The 13939-nt window shown below is 42.8% G+C and overlaps 2 protein-coding genes across 3 annotated transcripts; both read right to left on the minus strand.

Annotated features, from left to right (window-relative positions):
* Positions 1 to 534: 534 nt before the first annotated feature.
* On the minus strand, positions 535 to 7414 carry si:ch73-40i7.5 (amyloid-beta A4 precursor protein-binding family A member 3). Of its 2 annotated transcripts, none has more exons than XM_056735019.1 (11): positions 7202 to 7414; positions 5257 to 6361; positions 5136 to 5166; positions 4891 to 5036; positions 4591 to 4677; positions 4333 to 4509; positions 2282 to 2461; positions 1843 to 2055; positions 1621 to 1740; positions 1397 to 1537; positions 535 to 1168 (listed from the first exon to the last, which is right to left on the minus strand). In XM_056735019.1, the coding sequence occupies exons 2-11, from the start codon at positions 6256 to 6258 to the stop codon at positions 1097 to 1099; spliced, it is 2169 nt and encodes a 722-aa protein (XP_056590997.1). In that variant the 5' UTR covers positions 6259 to 6361; positions 7202 to 7414; the 3' UTR covers positions 535 to 1096. The 2 variants fall into 2 exon arrangements, with proteins under 2 accessions (XP_056590997.1, XP_056590998.1); XM_056735020.1 differs by having other exon boundaries at positions 7198 to 7414.
* A 142-nt stretch (positions 7415 to 7556) lies between these two features.
* On the minus strand, positions 7557 to 9498 carry pex11g (peroxisomal biogenesis factor 11 gamma). Its single transcript, XM_056735021.1, has 5 exons — positions 9222 to 9498; positions 8862 to 9047; positions 8562 to 8740; positions 8373 to 8441; positions 7557 to 8093 (listed from the first exon to the last, which is right to left on the minus strand). The coding sequence occupies exons 1-5, from the start codon at positions 9282 to 9284 to the stop codon at positions 7871 to 7873; spliced, it is 720 nt and encodes a 239-aa protein (XP_056590999.1). The 5' UTR covers positions 9285 to 9498; the 3' UTR covers positions 7557 to 7870.
* Positions 9499 to 13939: the final 4441 nt, after the last annotated feature.

Here is a 13939-nt window from a genome sequence, read left to right on the forward strand (position 1 = left end):
TACATTTAGCCAATCGCACGGTTGGTGTTCGTGGAGAGCCCGCCCATTTAGGTTTTACAACACCGCGACACAAATTCCGACAGCTGGGCTGTTGCGTAATGACGTTTGGCAGCTTAGTGGTTTTGAAATGTCATAGTGAATAAAAGCACTAAATATTTGGGCTAATCTCAAGAACAATGTACCCGCGTCATTCTACACATAAGAAGTCATCGTCAATTTTATTAACTTCCATAGGTTTTACTTTTTAATTTGTGATATTCTTGAAAGTATTTATTCATAGTAAATACAGTAATGAAAGATCATGCCTGACAGTTTTTTTTAGAATAATTACTTTCATTTCACTTAAAACAGAAACAGCTGTTTATTTGTCACTGTCCTACAAAGATGTCATAGTTGCAAAACCCATACAAATAAATACTAATAATGTAAATCATACAAACATGAATTTTAAATAGTAAAAGATGGTAAATACATTCTGTATATTTAATTAACAATTAAAATAAAAAGATTTGAAAGCAATGAATCGGCTTCAGGGTCGCCTGTCTTATACCTGGCAATTTCTCAAATAATCACTGTTTACTGTGGTCCATCTACACCTTACAAAATAAACAGTCGTTTTTTTCAAAATGTATGTTTAATAAACATCCAATACAACAGATATTAAAATATACATCTCTATTTACCCTAAAAGAAGACCTGGTATAATCAAAGTCCATTTTGTTTTAACAGGCACTAGATCATGAGCTCTTTAAAGAGCATGTAAACAGGTTTTACATGAAATCATGACAGCAGTGTTGCACTGGTGCAAGAAGTTTCATTTGCATGTATGACGTTTAGTCTGGGCGTGGATTCTAATGCATAGTCATTCAAACAAAAGTGTTCTCCTCCGGCACCTTGGCATTGCAGCATTATCACAGAAAAAGTGTATATGTTACAAACAAATTATTTACGCTTTTCAGTCTATAAACTGCTTTGAAATGGAGATCCATAATCTGTTTATCATTTACACTCTCTCACTCCATTCAATTGTTTCAAATATTGAAATATGTATATTAAACGTTGCATGTGCTGGTGAGAACCTAAGAGCAGCAGCCTCTTAAAGGAACACAGGCTGATCTAATCCCGTCAGGAGACGGTATGTTGATGTTGGCATCGTCTTCAGATGAATCTGTAAATGTGAATCTGTTATAAATGCGATAAAAACATTGTCCAAAGATGGTGTATTTTAGCATGTATTTTTTAATAAAGAAATATATATTTTATAAGAAGCTTATTTTTATTCAAGATCAAACAGCATGTTAGGATTCACTTTGTCCCGAAGAGTATATAATAATAAAATAAATAAAATTTCTTTGTCGGTTATGTTTCATATGTGCGTCTCAAATGAGGATCTCACCTCTCCTACGGCATTGGACAGGATTTGGATGATCTTCTCATGGGGCGTGGCTACAACGCTCTGCCCGTTGATCTCAATGATACGATGACCAACTCGAATGCCCCCCCGCTCAGCGATTCCTCCTCGCATTAAACTGCAAATCTATTTTAGAAATGATTATGACCAGAATGAGTTAAAAACTTGATAGAATTCAGCTACATTAATGGTCATAAACTGATGCTTACAATCCCGTCCTCCACACTGAAGCCTAACTGGTACTTTGGGTCTGGACGCTTGATGATCGCCATGGTGACAGGTGGACAATGGACGATGCTGAGCTTTACAATCGCCAAACTCTTGAGATCCTAGAGAGCATAAAAAAATCAACAAATCTAGAGTGACCTTGAGACTTCGAACAGTCTGGAACATAACGGTTATGGATTTTGTTATATTTTCGTTCATTTTACCCGTATGACACTTTGGCACGTGGTGATGGGGAGTCCCACCAGACTTGTGCCGTTCACAGACATGATACGATCCCCGATGCTCAGCTCGCTGGAGCGTTCGGCAGGACCGCCGTGCAGCAGGTTGGCAACCACCACAGTGGGCAAGATGGATCCCCAACCAGACTCCACGATCGCAACACCTAATATCTCACCTGGCTTCTTTGATATGCACACCTGAACGTAGAAGGACAATTTTGTCAGGTACAGTTTTGCTGAAAGTCAAGTTACATTCAATTGTATGTGTCAAACAATCAAGGTGATTCAGAGGCAAACATTATGGATTGAAGCTTTAATCTGTAAACATTTCAATAAAAATCTATATAATATATTCAAGTCACAAAAAATGTTAAAAGCACCAACTTTCAGCACAAGTCCATTTAGAGGGAAATTGAAGCCATACCTCTTTGATGTTTTCAGAGCGAGAAAAGTGAACCAGGTCTCCATTATAGAGCTCCTGAGTGCCGAGGTAATCGCTATACTCGCCCGGCCGCAAATCACTGGCTTTAATCCCATTAGCATAGAGAAACTGCTGATATGCCACACCAAACGCTTGACCAATAGCCTGTGCAAGGATCTGAGCCTGAAAGCAGACACAAATCAGCACATCTATACATGTTATATATTATCTATAAACTATATAATTATGCAAAAATTAAATTATAACAAACATTTTATGTTAGTATACATTGAAATGGGTCATCATATAACACGGCTAAAACGAATACTATCATTTGTTTTTGATGTAATATGATGTGTATACACGATTTAAGAATCAAAAACGCTGTATTATCCACATACCGTGCATGTTTGTATCTCCTCTTTGCCCCGCCTCTCTGAAACACGCAGATTTTTTACGAAGCTCTTTGCTCTGAAAAGCGAGGTGTGCTTTGATTGGCCAGTTAACCAGAGCGGTTTGGTCGAATACTGCAAGCGTGTGACGGAAATGTAACGCCTCTTACCATATTTGGAACATCAGGTTCTAAAGCAATTGTACTGACAGGTACACCACCTTACTTGCTTATACGTTATGTCGGTCTTATTCAAATCATACCACAAACTGAGGGTGTGGTTACACGAAGCCTTTCAGGCAGGTATTTGTGAGCATTGGCTTTTATATAGAATGCATCTTTTGTTCCGACACATTTTTCCGACTGCAATTTTTGAAATTTTACATGTCTAAGGCAAGGCAAGGCAAGGCAAGTTTATTTATATAGCACATTTTATGCACAATGGCAATTCAAAGTGCTTTACATAAAATGATTGACAGAAAGAAATAAGCTTTAAAATGCAAATAATTTAAGTTCACAAATACTTTAGATTTTAAGAAACAATAAAACAGCAATAAAATTGATTACAAATGTGAGTGTATATATAAAAAGAATAAGAGCAAAATAAAAATAAATTAGAAATAGAAGTGCAGTTGATGTAAAGCAGCACAGTGCTCATGTTGTGAATGCACAGCTAAACAAGTGTGATTTTAATCTGGATTTGAAAGTATCTACTGTTGGTGAACGTCTGATGTCTTCTGGAAGAACGTGGCGTGATGGCTAAACGCTGACTCGCCCTGTTTTGAGTGAACCCTTGTTATCTCTAACTGTCTTGATCCTGATGATCTGAGAAGTCTGTTTGGTTTATATTCAATGAGCATATCTGAGATGTATTTAGGTCCTAGACCATTGAGTGATTTATAGACAATTAATAATACTTAGAAGTTGATTCTAAAAGTAACTGGTAACCAGTTTAAGGACCTGAGGATTGGAGTGATATGCTCAGATTTTTTGGTTCTGGTCAGAATCCTGGCAGCAGCGTTCTGTATGAGCTGTAGCTGTCTGATGAACTTTTTGGGAAGACCTGTAAGGAGTCCATTACAGTAATCCACCCTGCTGGTGATGAAAGCATGGACTAGTTTCTCTAAATCTTGGCTTGAGACAAATATCTGATTCTGGCTATGTTTCTGAGATGGTAGTAGGCTGATTTGCTTATTGCTTTGACATGACTGCTGAAACAAGGTCAGACTATAAAATGACACCAAGATTTTTTACCTTGCTTTGTGTGTTTAGACCTTTAGGGGCTGTTTCCCTGCTCAGCACTGGTGCTGTGCGTTTTTCCCACGATCAGCGTCGGCCTTCTACTGGGCACCCAGAGTTGAAAAATGCTCAACTTTGGGCAGAACGTGGCGTTTTCAGCCGAACTATACCGTTTTCAGCAGCTTAAATAAGCCTCGGTGGACACAGCCACTAATACATGCATGGGCAACTTATAACACAACAAAGAAACAGAAAAACACGTATTCACGCCATATGACCCCTTTAAGTCAAAATAGCCTTGTCTCTCATTCCAAGAGCAAACTACTGCATTACTAGAACTCACATTTACACTTACACTTTATGCATCCATCCAAAAATCAAAAATGAGAAGAAGAGATGAGAAATTATAAAATGCTTCACTCACATCATCAGAAGAAAACAAGTGGCAGATCATCCAGCACTTCTTCGGTGGTGACGTAGAGCTCCCTGGTGAATCTGCCGTTTTGCGGCCTGCCGGCTTCCTGCGGGCCATCAGAACCAAAATCTTCCCAATGTCTGCGATGTAGGAAATCATCTGCAGAGAATGGTCCATCATGGCCTCCTGGAAACATGAGGAAAACGCGAGAAATCAGCCACACGTCAGAGCATCAGAGAGACCAACTGTTGTGTGTGTGTATCAGACCTGCGTGTCTCCACTCAGTACTTTGATTCTCTGTGTGGAGATGAAGAGATCCACCTCAGTCATAGGCTGCGACTCCCCTTCAGGTGCCTGAATATTCGAAAAAGACGCGCGAATGAGTATTCAACAAAAAGATTGTGGTCAGCTGTGTTTTATGCATTTATTTATACTGCATGCTTACAGGGTTAGTTTCCGGTTCATACAGGCTTGCAATGACATGAGGGTGTTTATACAACAACGATGTTTTCAGTATGTTACGTTTTTCTTTGCAAGGGTAGTAAAAGTGAAGTGACATTTTTCAACCTTAATACGGTCCACGGCCTCCTGTGCTTGGGTCATACGGGCGTTGGTGGAGGGATTCTTTTCTGACTGCAGCTGCGTAGAACCAAGATATTTAGCCCCAAAGATCACTCCATCCAGAAGATCTTCAGGGTCACATGGGCCTGGCACTAAAAACAACAACAAAACAACACGTTCTCATCTTAAAACAACAACAAAACAACACTTTTTCTCATCTTCTCCACTACAAAAAGCATTGAGTGTCTTACCATTCTTATACGCAGGCTGTGCCTCAACTTCCTAGTAAAAATAAAAAATCTTGGTGACATCACAAAACCTGATAATAATAACATAAAAAACAACACAAAAAAAAGACCAGCAGTTTCTCACAACATCGGTGTTCTCCCCTGCCAACCGATCTGGGGTCAAACTTTCAGACGCCGCCCACTGATCCTCCTCCGCGCTACCGGAGACCAGCAACTCGTCCTGCAGGTGTCTGTGCCAGATGTCTTCACTGTGAGATATGGAGATCATCTCATCTGCGCCACTGCTTTGTCGTCTGAATCCCGACTGACGTTCAGTGCTGCGGGTCAGCAAGGGGGTGTGAACCAGCTGAGGAAAGGTTTCTGGCTCCTCGGGTTCTGGGTCCTCCAATAGTTGCAGAAGATCTTTCTGGTACTCCTGGGAAAAGAGCAGGGCTGAAGACACGCTCCTCTCTGAATCTTGGAAAGAGGGGGCGGCGGCCTCCGGTGGAGTATAAGAATCATGCGAACCGCTATGATTGGCTGAATCATCAGGATGGTAGTGGGCGGGGCTACTGATCGGGGTTGATGGATGAAAAAGATGGAGCTGAGTGAGTAGACTTTGAATGTGGGAGTGGTCAAGATCGCGCTTCACCTCCGTCTCTTTCTCAGTTTCTTCATTCAGCATTTTCCTCTCTTGCTTCTCTTTCCTCTCTGGAGGTTTTTGAAAGTCACTAGTTTTAGACTTGTTCCCACATAATTCTTGAGCTGTACGCTCTTCTGTTTTGTCTGAAGCTTCAGTTGGGTTCTGAGCTGCCAAATCACTTACAAACGAAATTGTGTTTTCACTCAAGTCTGTGTTGACAGATCCAGGCACCTCAAACTCTCCCGCCGAACAGCTTTCTAGTTCTCCGACCGAACCTGCATCGCTGGATGAGTCAGATCTCCAGTCTAGCGGTGGTGGCTCGATAAAGTTATAGACATCCAGATCCTCCAACTCAGGGCTCTGTAGATTTTCACTAGGGGAGATTGTGGATTCAGCCTGTGACTCATGAGCTAAATTTTCGGATTGAGGGTTGGAGGAATCACCAGGGGCAGGTGTGGAACAATGTTCAACAACTAAATCATGGAGAAAGTCCTGATCCGCCATCGCAATGGTATAGTCAAAGTGAGCCTTGTCTGACAACTTCTAGACTTCCTCAAGTAAGAGCATTGGAAATCTCTTAAAAAACTTCCATCCTTTCCAGAGAAGTCTTCATTCATGTAAAACAATGTAAAATAACAGATTATAAATATCAAATAAACAACAGACGACTACAAACACAGAAAAGCAGATTACTGAAACATGTACACTGGTACGCTTGTTTATTCTTTATTGTAACTAACACAAATTAAGAGAAAAGAATAATAAATAATTACAAATAAGTGCAAGGGAACTTAAAAGTGAAAAAAACAAAATGACAAAGCAAACCGTTGTACCACATAACGTTTGGGTAGGTGATGTGAAATCAAAACAAGGTACTGTTATAAAACATGTGACAAAAAATTGTTTTAATACTAAAATAACAAGATATGATTTGTTTAGACTTCCACGTAGTCATTTAACATGCATCATTAAATATGTGGAACAATTTGATATATATTAAATATAATGTTTTTGCACTTACAAGTGTGAAAAACAGTACACGCACGCAAATCTAAAAATAGAAATATAATGGTTTTAAATAAGAACCATCAACTGGTTCCCATAAAAGCCAAATAATGGTCTTATTCAAGAAGAATATAATGTTTTTTTATTGGTTCCCATCGGCAAGATAACAGCCCGCCATTAAAATTCACATAATAGAGACCTTAAAAGGCCAGTATAGTTTCCTTTAAAACCAATTAATTGATCCATAACCATTAATCCATCCAGAACATCTTTGATACCTCCTGCTTGTTATACCTCCTACCTGTTTATTTCAGCAGGGCTGCAGGTACAAAATGATTCATTCAAATGACGAGTAAAATTAACTGAGAACTCGAGAAATGTGAAGTGAACAAATATTTGAAACACATGAGCTGTAGTTTAATGTGAATGTCATCTTACCCACCGTCACTCCAAACAATCACTCAGTAATAATCTGTCAATATCACACAAATGCTGTCGATGTACATGACTGGACCTTGAGCAGGTTAAAAGACCGTCGTGTTGAAACAAGACATTCTAACTAATTTAGTCGAGAACAGAACTTGTCTGTTTTTCACTGCGCTGTTCTTCTGCACTAGAAAACTTCGACGTACTTCGTAACATCCGCACTGCGCATGCGCAAACAAGACAAGCCAAGGCATAACTAATCTATCGCATCTTCATTCAACTTGTCTGAATAACTTGTGCTGTGAATGCCGTGTTTTAAAACGTCATAGTTAACACTAAACCTTGTTAAACCATATTCACATCAAGCAGAATCGTGTAAAAATTATTTATTTTGCAGTTAAACTTAAATCATATTTACATCGAGTAAAAAGCATCTGCATGATTTATACATATTCACAGACATTCATTTTTATACAGTTCATACATTTTAGTGTAAAATTTACCAAACTAAGTAAGTAAAATGCTGGTTTGTCAGTTATCCTGTATAAATTACACATATAATTGCTATTATGCCGTATCTCCAGGACAGAGATGATTCATAGTCAGTCATTTAAAGGCAAGTTATTATCCAATCTAAAATCAGCATAGTTACTAATCTGTAACTGTAAAACTACACGACAATGCATCAGTCATGCTCTTGCACACTACAGATCATCTGGAGAATGCCAATCAGAGAGGAGGTTGTTCCCATCAGTCCCACCAGCCAAGGAGGAAAACGTCCAGCCCACAGAAATCCAGGCGGCATCCAATGAATGGCATTGCTGAGGTCTGCCAGGCTGCTCAGGATACTGAACACTTCCGCTCTGATCTGTCTCCGGAGTGTAGCTTTATTGGCAAACACTTCCTCCCTATTAATCAATCAGATAAAAGTACTATTATACTCCAACATTAAGACCTAAATTTATGGCCCGGTTTGACCGACAAGATTAAGGTTAAGCCTGGACTTTTATAAAAATACATTAGATACAGATATTACCGGTGTATATTTTGAGACGAAAAAACTGCACTGATCTCTTTTAAGATATGCCAGAGCAAGTTATTTTTAGTTAAGACAACTCAAACATTCATTTCAGTCTGGGAGCCTTATCTGTGAAACCGGGCATATATGCGTCAATGTAAAAACCCACCTGCTTTCAGAGTCGGACCTCTGGCTCTTCCGCACTTTCCTCTTCAGAAGCTGAATGAGTCTGAGGGATCTAAAAGAAATTCAGCAAATCCTAAAATGTTCTGGATATTTATTTGTATTTATATTGGTGACAAAACACTGATTTTTAAGGTCTCAGCACTTTTGGATCCCACTGTATGAATGTCTTTACCTGAGGATACTCAAAAAGAGGGACGAACCCCAGAGGACCGTGCTCAGCACCCACCACTTGTCAGATTTGGTTTTGATGAGCTCTGCATCTGCTGCCCAGGCGACATGTTCGCAAGGGTAATACAGCTGATCCGCCACGTTAGTCAGAACGGACATCCATCGAACCAAACAGTCCCTCTCCTGAGAATTTAAAACACAAAAACATTCAATTTATGCATTTGGCAGCAGCTTTTCCAAAGTGGCATACAGTGCATTCTTACATTACAATGCATTACAGTTGACAGACGGTTGATGGCCTCACCGTGGCTCCTAACCCATAGCTCGAGGAGTACGCCAGCATGGACAGGTCATCAAAGAGCCTCAGTGTGGTTCTGCACTGACTCAGCTGAGCGGAGAAGAGCATGAGAGTTTTCCCCAAAGAAGAATGAGTGTTCTTGCTGGCTAAAATGCCACCGACCAGTTGAGATCCATAGCAGAGAGTCCTGATCTAAACCCAGAGAAAAACATGATATCAACGGTGTGCAGAACACCATATTCATAGATCTCAGTGATTACTGCAATGTAAAAAGGTGTATATGTGACGTCAGCATCTCTACTGATACAGGTGTGTATAACAGAACACGCAAATAGTCTTTTTATAAATACTAATAATAACACTTACCACTTTATCTCTTCCTCTGTATGACTCTAACACATTTATGAGAGACTCGACTGAATTATGCATGACGTTCTGCACACACACACACAATTACTGACTCGTCTAAAAAATATTTCCACGCGAAAAAGCCTGACGTGGCACATTAGCTAACGTTAGTCCATTATTATGTTTGAATCAAAGCACATATATCACAGGCTTTCAAAAGTAGAAACAAATTCACTCTTTGTATCGTGTCTTGAGTTGACGGACAGGACTTTGAACAGGAAGTTGTTAATGTTCATCATCGCATACGTCGGTAGACTCCTCCCACATGGGCGCATTTCATTGGTTGATTTATTTTAGTAATTCATTCTTTTTAGTTCACCAAAATGATTCGGACATTGATTTGTAACATGACGATATTTTTTAAATGTATGCTACATAAATACACCAGCAGGTGGCGAAATGACCTAAATGAAGAACAACCTGGAAGACACTTTATATTTTTGGGCTCACCAATTCGACATCAGACACTCTCGGATTTTGGATATTTCCCACCCCGTACTGCAATAAAGTTCATTAAAAGTATTTAGTAAGATTAATGTTACTTTATACTTTTAATGTAACTTAATGATGAGTTAGTTGCATTACAACAGTAAAAGCTTTTATTAACATAAGAAACCGGAAATGATTTCCGGGTTGAGGAAATGTGTCTGAAGCGGGTCTACGTACTGAAGTTTTAGATCTGGTTTTGACATTGAAGGAACAATATCCAATAATATCCAAATACCACACAGTGTTGCATATTTTGTTCACTTGTTGCGTATTGGATGTTTTTGGGCTCATTGAATTTGTTCATACAAGCATATTTTTTTTCTATATTTTCTATAATTTCTACTAAAATGTGCAGATTTATTTATTATTTTGAGTAAAATAACACTTTGTTTAAATATAATAATATTTAAAATATATTAGAATAGAAATTGGTCAGAGGCTCAGAGCTTCTGCAGACAGAATCATCTCGATCTGTTCACCGTCTGCAGTGTTGATGATCAGAAAAAGCTGTATAATCATGGCATGATCTGGTTTGTGTTGTTCTTGGACTCTTGGGAGTGGTCTGACCAATTGAACCTCTTCTGTAGGAACTTGGCAGCAGGTCAGCCATCCAATAGTTCCAGGATCTGACTGTGTTGCCATGTCAACAGCAGCTTTGGGAAAGTGGTCTCATGTGTCACAATTCGATAAGCAGTGGAACCCAGATGCAGGCAGCAGTGATGACTGGGTTAACGGATATTTATTAACACACAAAACAAGCAAAACAAAACCCACGAGGGGGAAAAGACTAAACTAGACAAAAACGAAATAAAAAACGGGTCGCCACAACGTCGAGGACAGGCATTACACCCTGCTAAAACCTGACTGCATTATATTGACATCGGTGGTCATTGTTTAACTTGTAATTATACTTTTTATGTATACATGATAAATGTTACAATGTGTCTTTTGTGTGTAAATTTCATATAGCATGTTTAACTTTCATGGTCAAATGTTATTCTGAATTATTAATTGTTTTCTTGTGCTCCAAGTTTTTTTTTGTATTTATCTAGATGACAATTCTTAAAGGACAAATGATCAGATTTAAGTTGTCCTGTGGTGACAAAACCAATTGGAATGATGCTTCAATACAGACTGACACTATGAATAAGGTATCTGCATTAAATACTCCTGATTTCAAATGAGACGTTGTCTGGACAAACGTGGCGTTGAATTGTGAGAATCTGATTAGAAAAGGCCAGTTTAAGTGTGTTTCTGGCTGCTCTCAACAGTTCTGTGTCACTTGATTTACAGAAAACGTCTCGGTTACGTTGTGTTGTGTTGAGAGACAGACTGGGGACCTATCTCTACACGCCACGGCGCTGAGCCGTATTACGACCTCAAGCTGAGCGACACTGACTAGCCTGGCGAGTCACAAGTGAGCGATGCAGCGAGAGGAAACCTTCCAGTGGAATAGTTGTGGACATACTGTGAAGCCTGTACTGACAGTCATTTTACATTACATTTAGGCATTTAACAGACGCTTTTAGCGACTTACATTGCTTTATCCTATTCATTTTACATAGCTATTTGCAATCCCCAGGGATCAAACCCGCAACCTTGCGTTGTTAACGCAATGCTCTTCCCACTGAGCTACAGGAAATCACAGACAGGGCGTTCCCCTTGTAAGTGAGGCGCCGCCCGGAGCCGACGCATTGGGGAAAACACTGCTCTCCTCTTGGCACATGCGAAAAAAAATCCGGCCGTAGGGGGACAGAACCCAGGTGGGTGTGCCACCTAGTATAATGGTCCACCTGAGTAGGGGCGACTCTACCAGTACTGTACTTGGTTCCAACAGACAGCTCCGCCCGGTCCGTTTCCAAATTGCTTAGTGACGGATGGAATGCCTATACTTCACCCAATGGGGGGAAGTAGAGAGGCAAGAAATAGCGCCCTGTACTTACCTGGGGAGGTAAGAAGGCGCTTTTGCATGCGTATGCCCAGGCCAGATGCCTGTCCTACACGGTAGGGTGCAAAACATGGGCTGACACTGGTATCACTAGGAGGTTGTAGAAGGTGCTGGGCGTAGCCCAACCCGCAGCTTGACACAAACTAGGCATCTCCCCGCAGGAAGAACACCAGGATGAGAAGAGGCGCCACTTGTATGCCTACAGACGCCTAGTGGCGGGGGCTCTAGCCTGCAGGACGGTCTCTCTGACCGCCTGGGGCAAGCCGCTCAAGGTCTCCTCGTCCCGTCCAGGGGCCAGTCATGGAAATTCCAGAGGCCTGGCTTGTGGTGCCACACCGTGCCCTTCCCCTGCAAGAGAAGGTCCTTCATCAGGGGAATCGGCCAGGGGGGTGGTCGTCTGAGAGCCAGGTCTGGGTGGGCCAGTAGGGCGCAACCAACAGTACCTGATGCCCCTCTTCCCTGACATTGCAAAGGACCTGTGCAAGGAGGCTCACTGGGGGGAAGGCGTACTTCCGCTTGTCCCGCGGCCGGCTGTGCGCTAAGGCATCTGTGCCGAGGGGGCCCTCGGTCAGGGAGAACCAAGGCGGGCAATGGGTGGAGTCCTGGGAGGCAAACAGGTCTCACTGTGCCTGCCCGAACCGCTCCAATAAGAGCCGGACTGCGCGGGGATGGAGTTGCCAATCTCGGCGGGGCGTCCTTTGATGAGAGAGCGTGTCGGCTGTCTGGTTCAGGTCACCTGGGATAAACATGGCCCGCAGGGATTTGCTCACCTGCTGACACCATAGGTGGAGGCGTCGGGCGAGTTGTGTCAGCTGCCGTGAGTGTATGCTGCCCTGTCGATTGATGTACGCCACAGCAGTCATGCTGTCCGTACTAGAGGAAGAAGCCTCTTCAGTGCCAGAAGGAACGCTAACAACTCCAGGCAGTTGATGTGCCAACGCAGCTGGGAACCCATCCAACGTACTGCGTGCCCGTTGCACACTGCACCCCAACCTTGCAGGGAGGCGTCTGTCGTTTCCACGACACGCCTCCAGACCTGCCCGAGCACTGTGTGACAGCACTGAGGCGTGACCGTAATCCGCCTGGTGCCGGTGTGCCATGCTGTCCACGGAACCCGACTCTGAACACAGTGGTGAAGCGGTCACATGTACAACAACGCGAGAGGGATTACCCCTGCCGAGGACGCCATATGCCCCAGGAGCCTCTGGAAGTGCTTCAGTGGAACTACCTGTGCCCACTCGTTGGTGAGACGTGCTGACATGAGTCTAGTTCCATACCGAGATAAGAGGAGCTCTGCGCTTGGTAGAGCTTGCTCTTCTCTAGGTTGACCCTTAGTCCCAAACGGTCTAGGTGCCGGAGCACAAAGTCCCTTTGCGTACACAACACATCTCGCGATAGGGCCAAGATAAGCCAGACGTCGAGATAGTTGAGAATACGCACGACTCTCTGACGGGAGCAAAGGCGGCCTCGACGAGTTTTGTGAAAATGCGTGGAGGCAGGGCTAGACCGAAGGGCAGGACCTTGTACTAATACCCCCTTCCCTCCCCTGCAGGAACGGCCGGTGTCGAGGGAGAATAGAGATGTGAAAGTACGCGTCCTTCAGGTCGATTACCACGAACCAATCCTGGTGACGAACTGACTCCAGGATGGGCATCTGCGTCAACATCCTGAACGGCAGCTTGTGCAGTTGCCGGTTCAGAAGGCGCAGATCCAAGATAGGGCAAAGCCCCCCGCCTTTCTTGGGAACTATGAAGTACGGGCTGTACAGCCCGGAAGACATCTCAGTTACAAAGGGTTTGATTGCTCCTTTCACCAGTAGGGCGGCAACCTCCTCCCGAAGTACGGGGGCATTCTCTACTCACAACCAGGTGTAGGGAATGCCCCGAAACTTGGGCGTATTTCCCCTGGGTTCTTCCCGTCAGGTGATCCTCTGCGAGGGTCTGCGTCTCGGGTGGGCCGTCCCGTGAGAGGGTCCTGCTACTGGATGGGCCGTCGCGGAGGGGCGGGGCTGCTGGGAAGCAGGCTGCGCACAGGATCGTGACGACCTAGGGGTGGCCACATAGCAGCCAGGCAATATCTGCTTCATTGCCTCAGTCTGCTTCTGTACCGCGGAGAACTGTTTTGCCACGTCCTCCAAGGTATCACCAAACAGCCCAGTCTGCAAGGTTGAGCAACAGATGCCTTTCCTGGGCCACCATGGTGGACATCGACCGACCCAAGGCACGTGCCGTGATCTTAG

Source organism: Triplophysa dalaica, chromosome 21 (genome assembly GCF_015846415.1).
Source record: "Triplophysa dalaica isolate WHDGS20190420 chromosome 21, ASM1584641v1, whole genome shotgun sequence".
Classification (NCBI taxonomy): domain Eukaryota; kingdom Metazoa; phylum Chordata; class Actinopteri; order Cypriniformes; family Nemacheilidae; genus Triplophysa; species Triplophysa dalaica.

What these genes read in the sequence shown, in the direction of transcription:
- si:ch73-40i7.5 (XM_056735019.1), bottom strand. Translation starts at nt 6,258, where the DNA reads ATGGCGGATCAGGACTTTCTCCATGATTTAGTTGTTGAACATTGTTCC. An exon ending in TACTGAGTGGAGACACGCAG is followed by an intron (nt 4,510 to 4,590) that starts GTCTGATACACA and finishes TCATGTTTCCAG; the next exon opens with GAGGCCATGATGGACCATTC. An exon ending in TGTCCAATGCCGTAGGAGAG is followed by an intron (nt 1,169 to 1,396) that starts GTGAGATCCTCA and finishes TCACATTTACAG; the next exon opens with ATTCATCTGAAGACGATGCC.
- pex11g (XM_056735021.1), bottom strand. Translation starts at nt 9,284, where the DNA reads ATGCATAATTCAGTCGAGTCTCTCATAAATGTGTTAGAGTCATACAGA. An exon ending in ACAGAGGAAGAGATAAAGTG is followed by an intron (nt 9,048 to 9,221) that starts GTAAGTGTTATT and finishes CTCTGGGTTTAG; the next exon opens with ATCAGGACTCTCTGCTATGG. An exon ending in AGGTCCGACTCTGAAAGCAG is followed by an intron (nt 8,094 to 8,372) that starts GTGGGTTTTTAC and finishes ATTGATTAATAG; the next exon opens with GGAGGAAGTGTTTGCCAATA.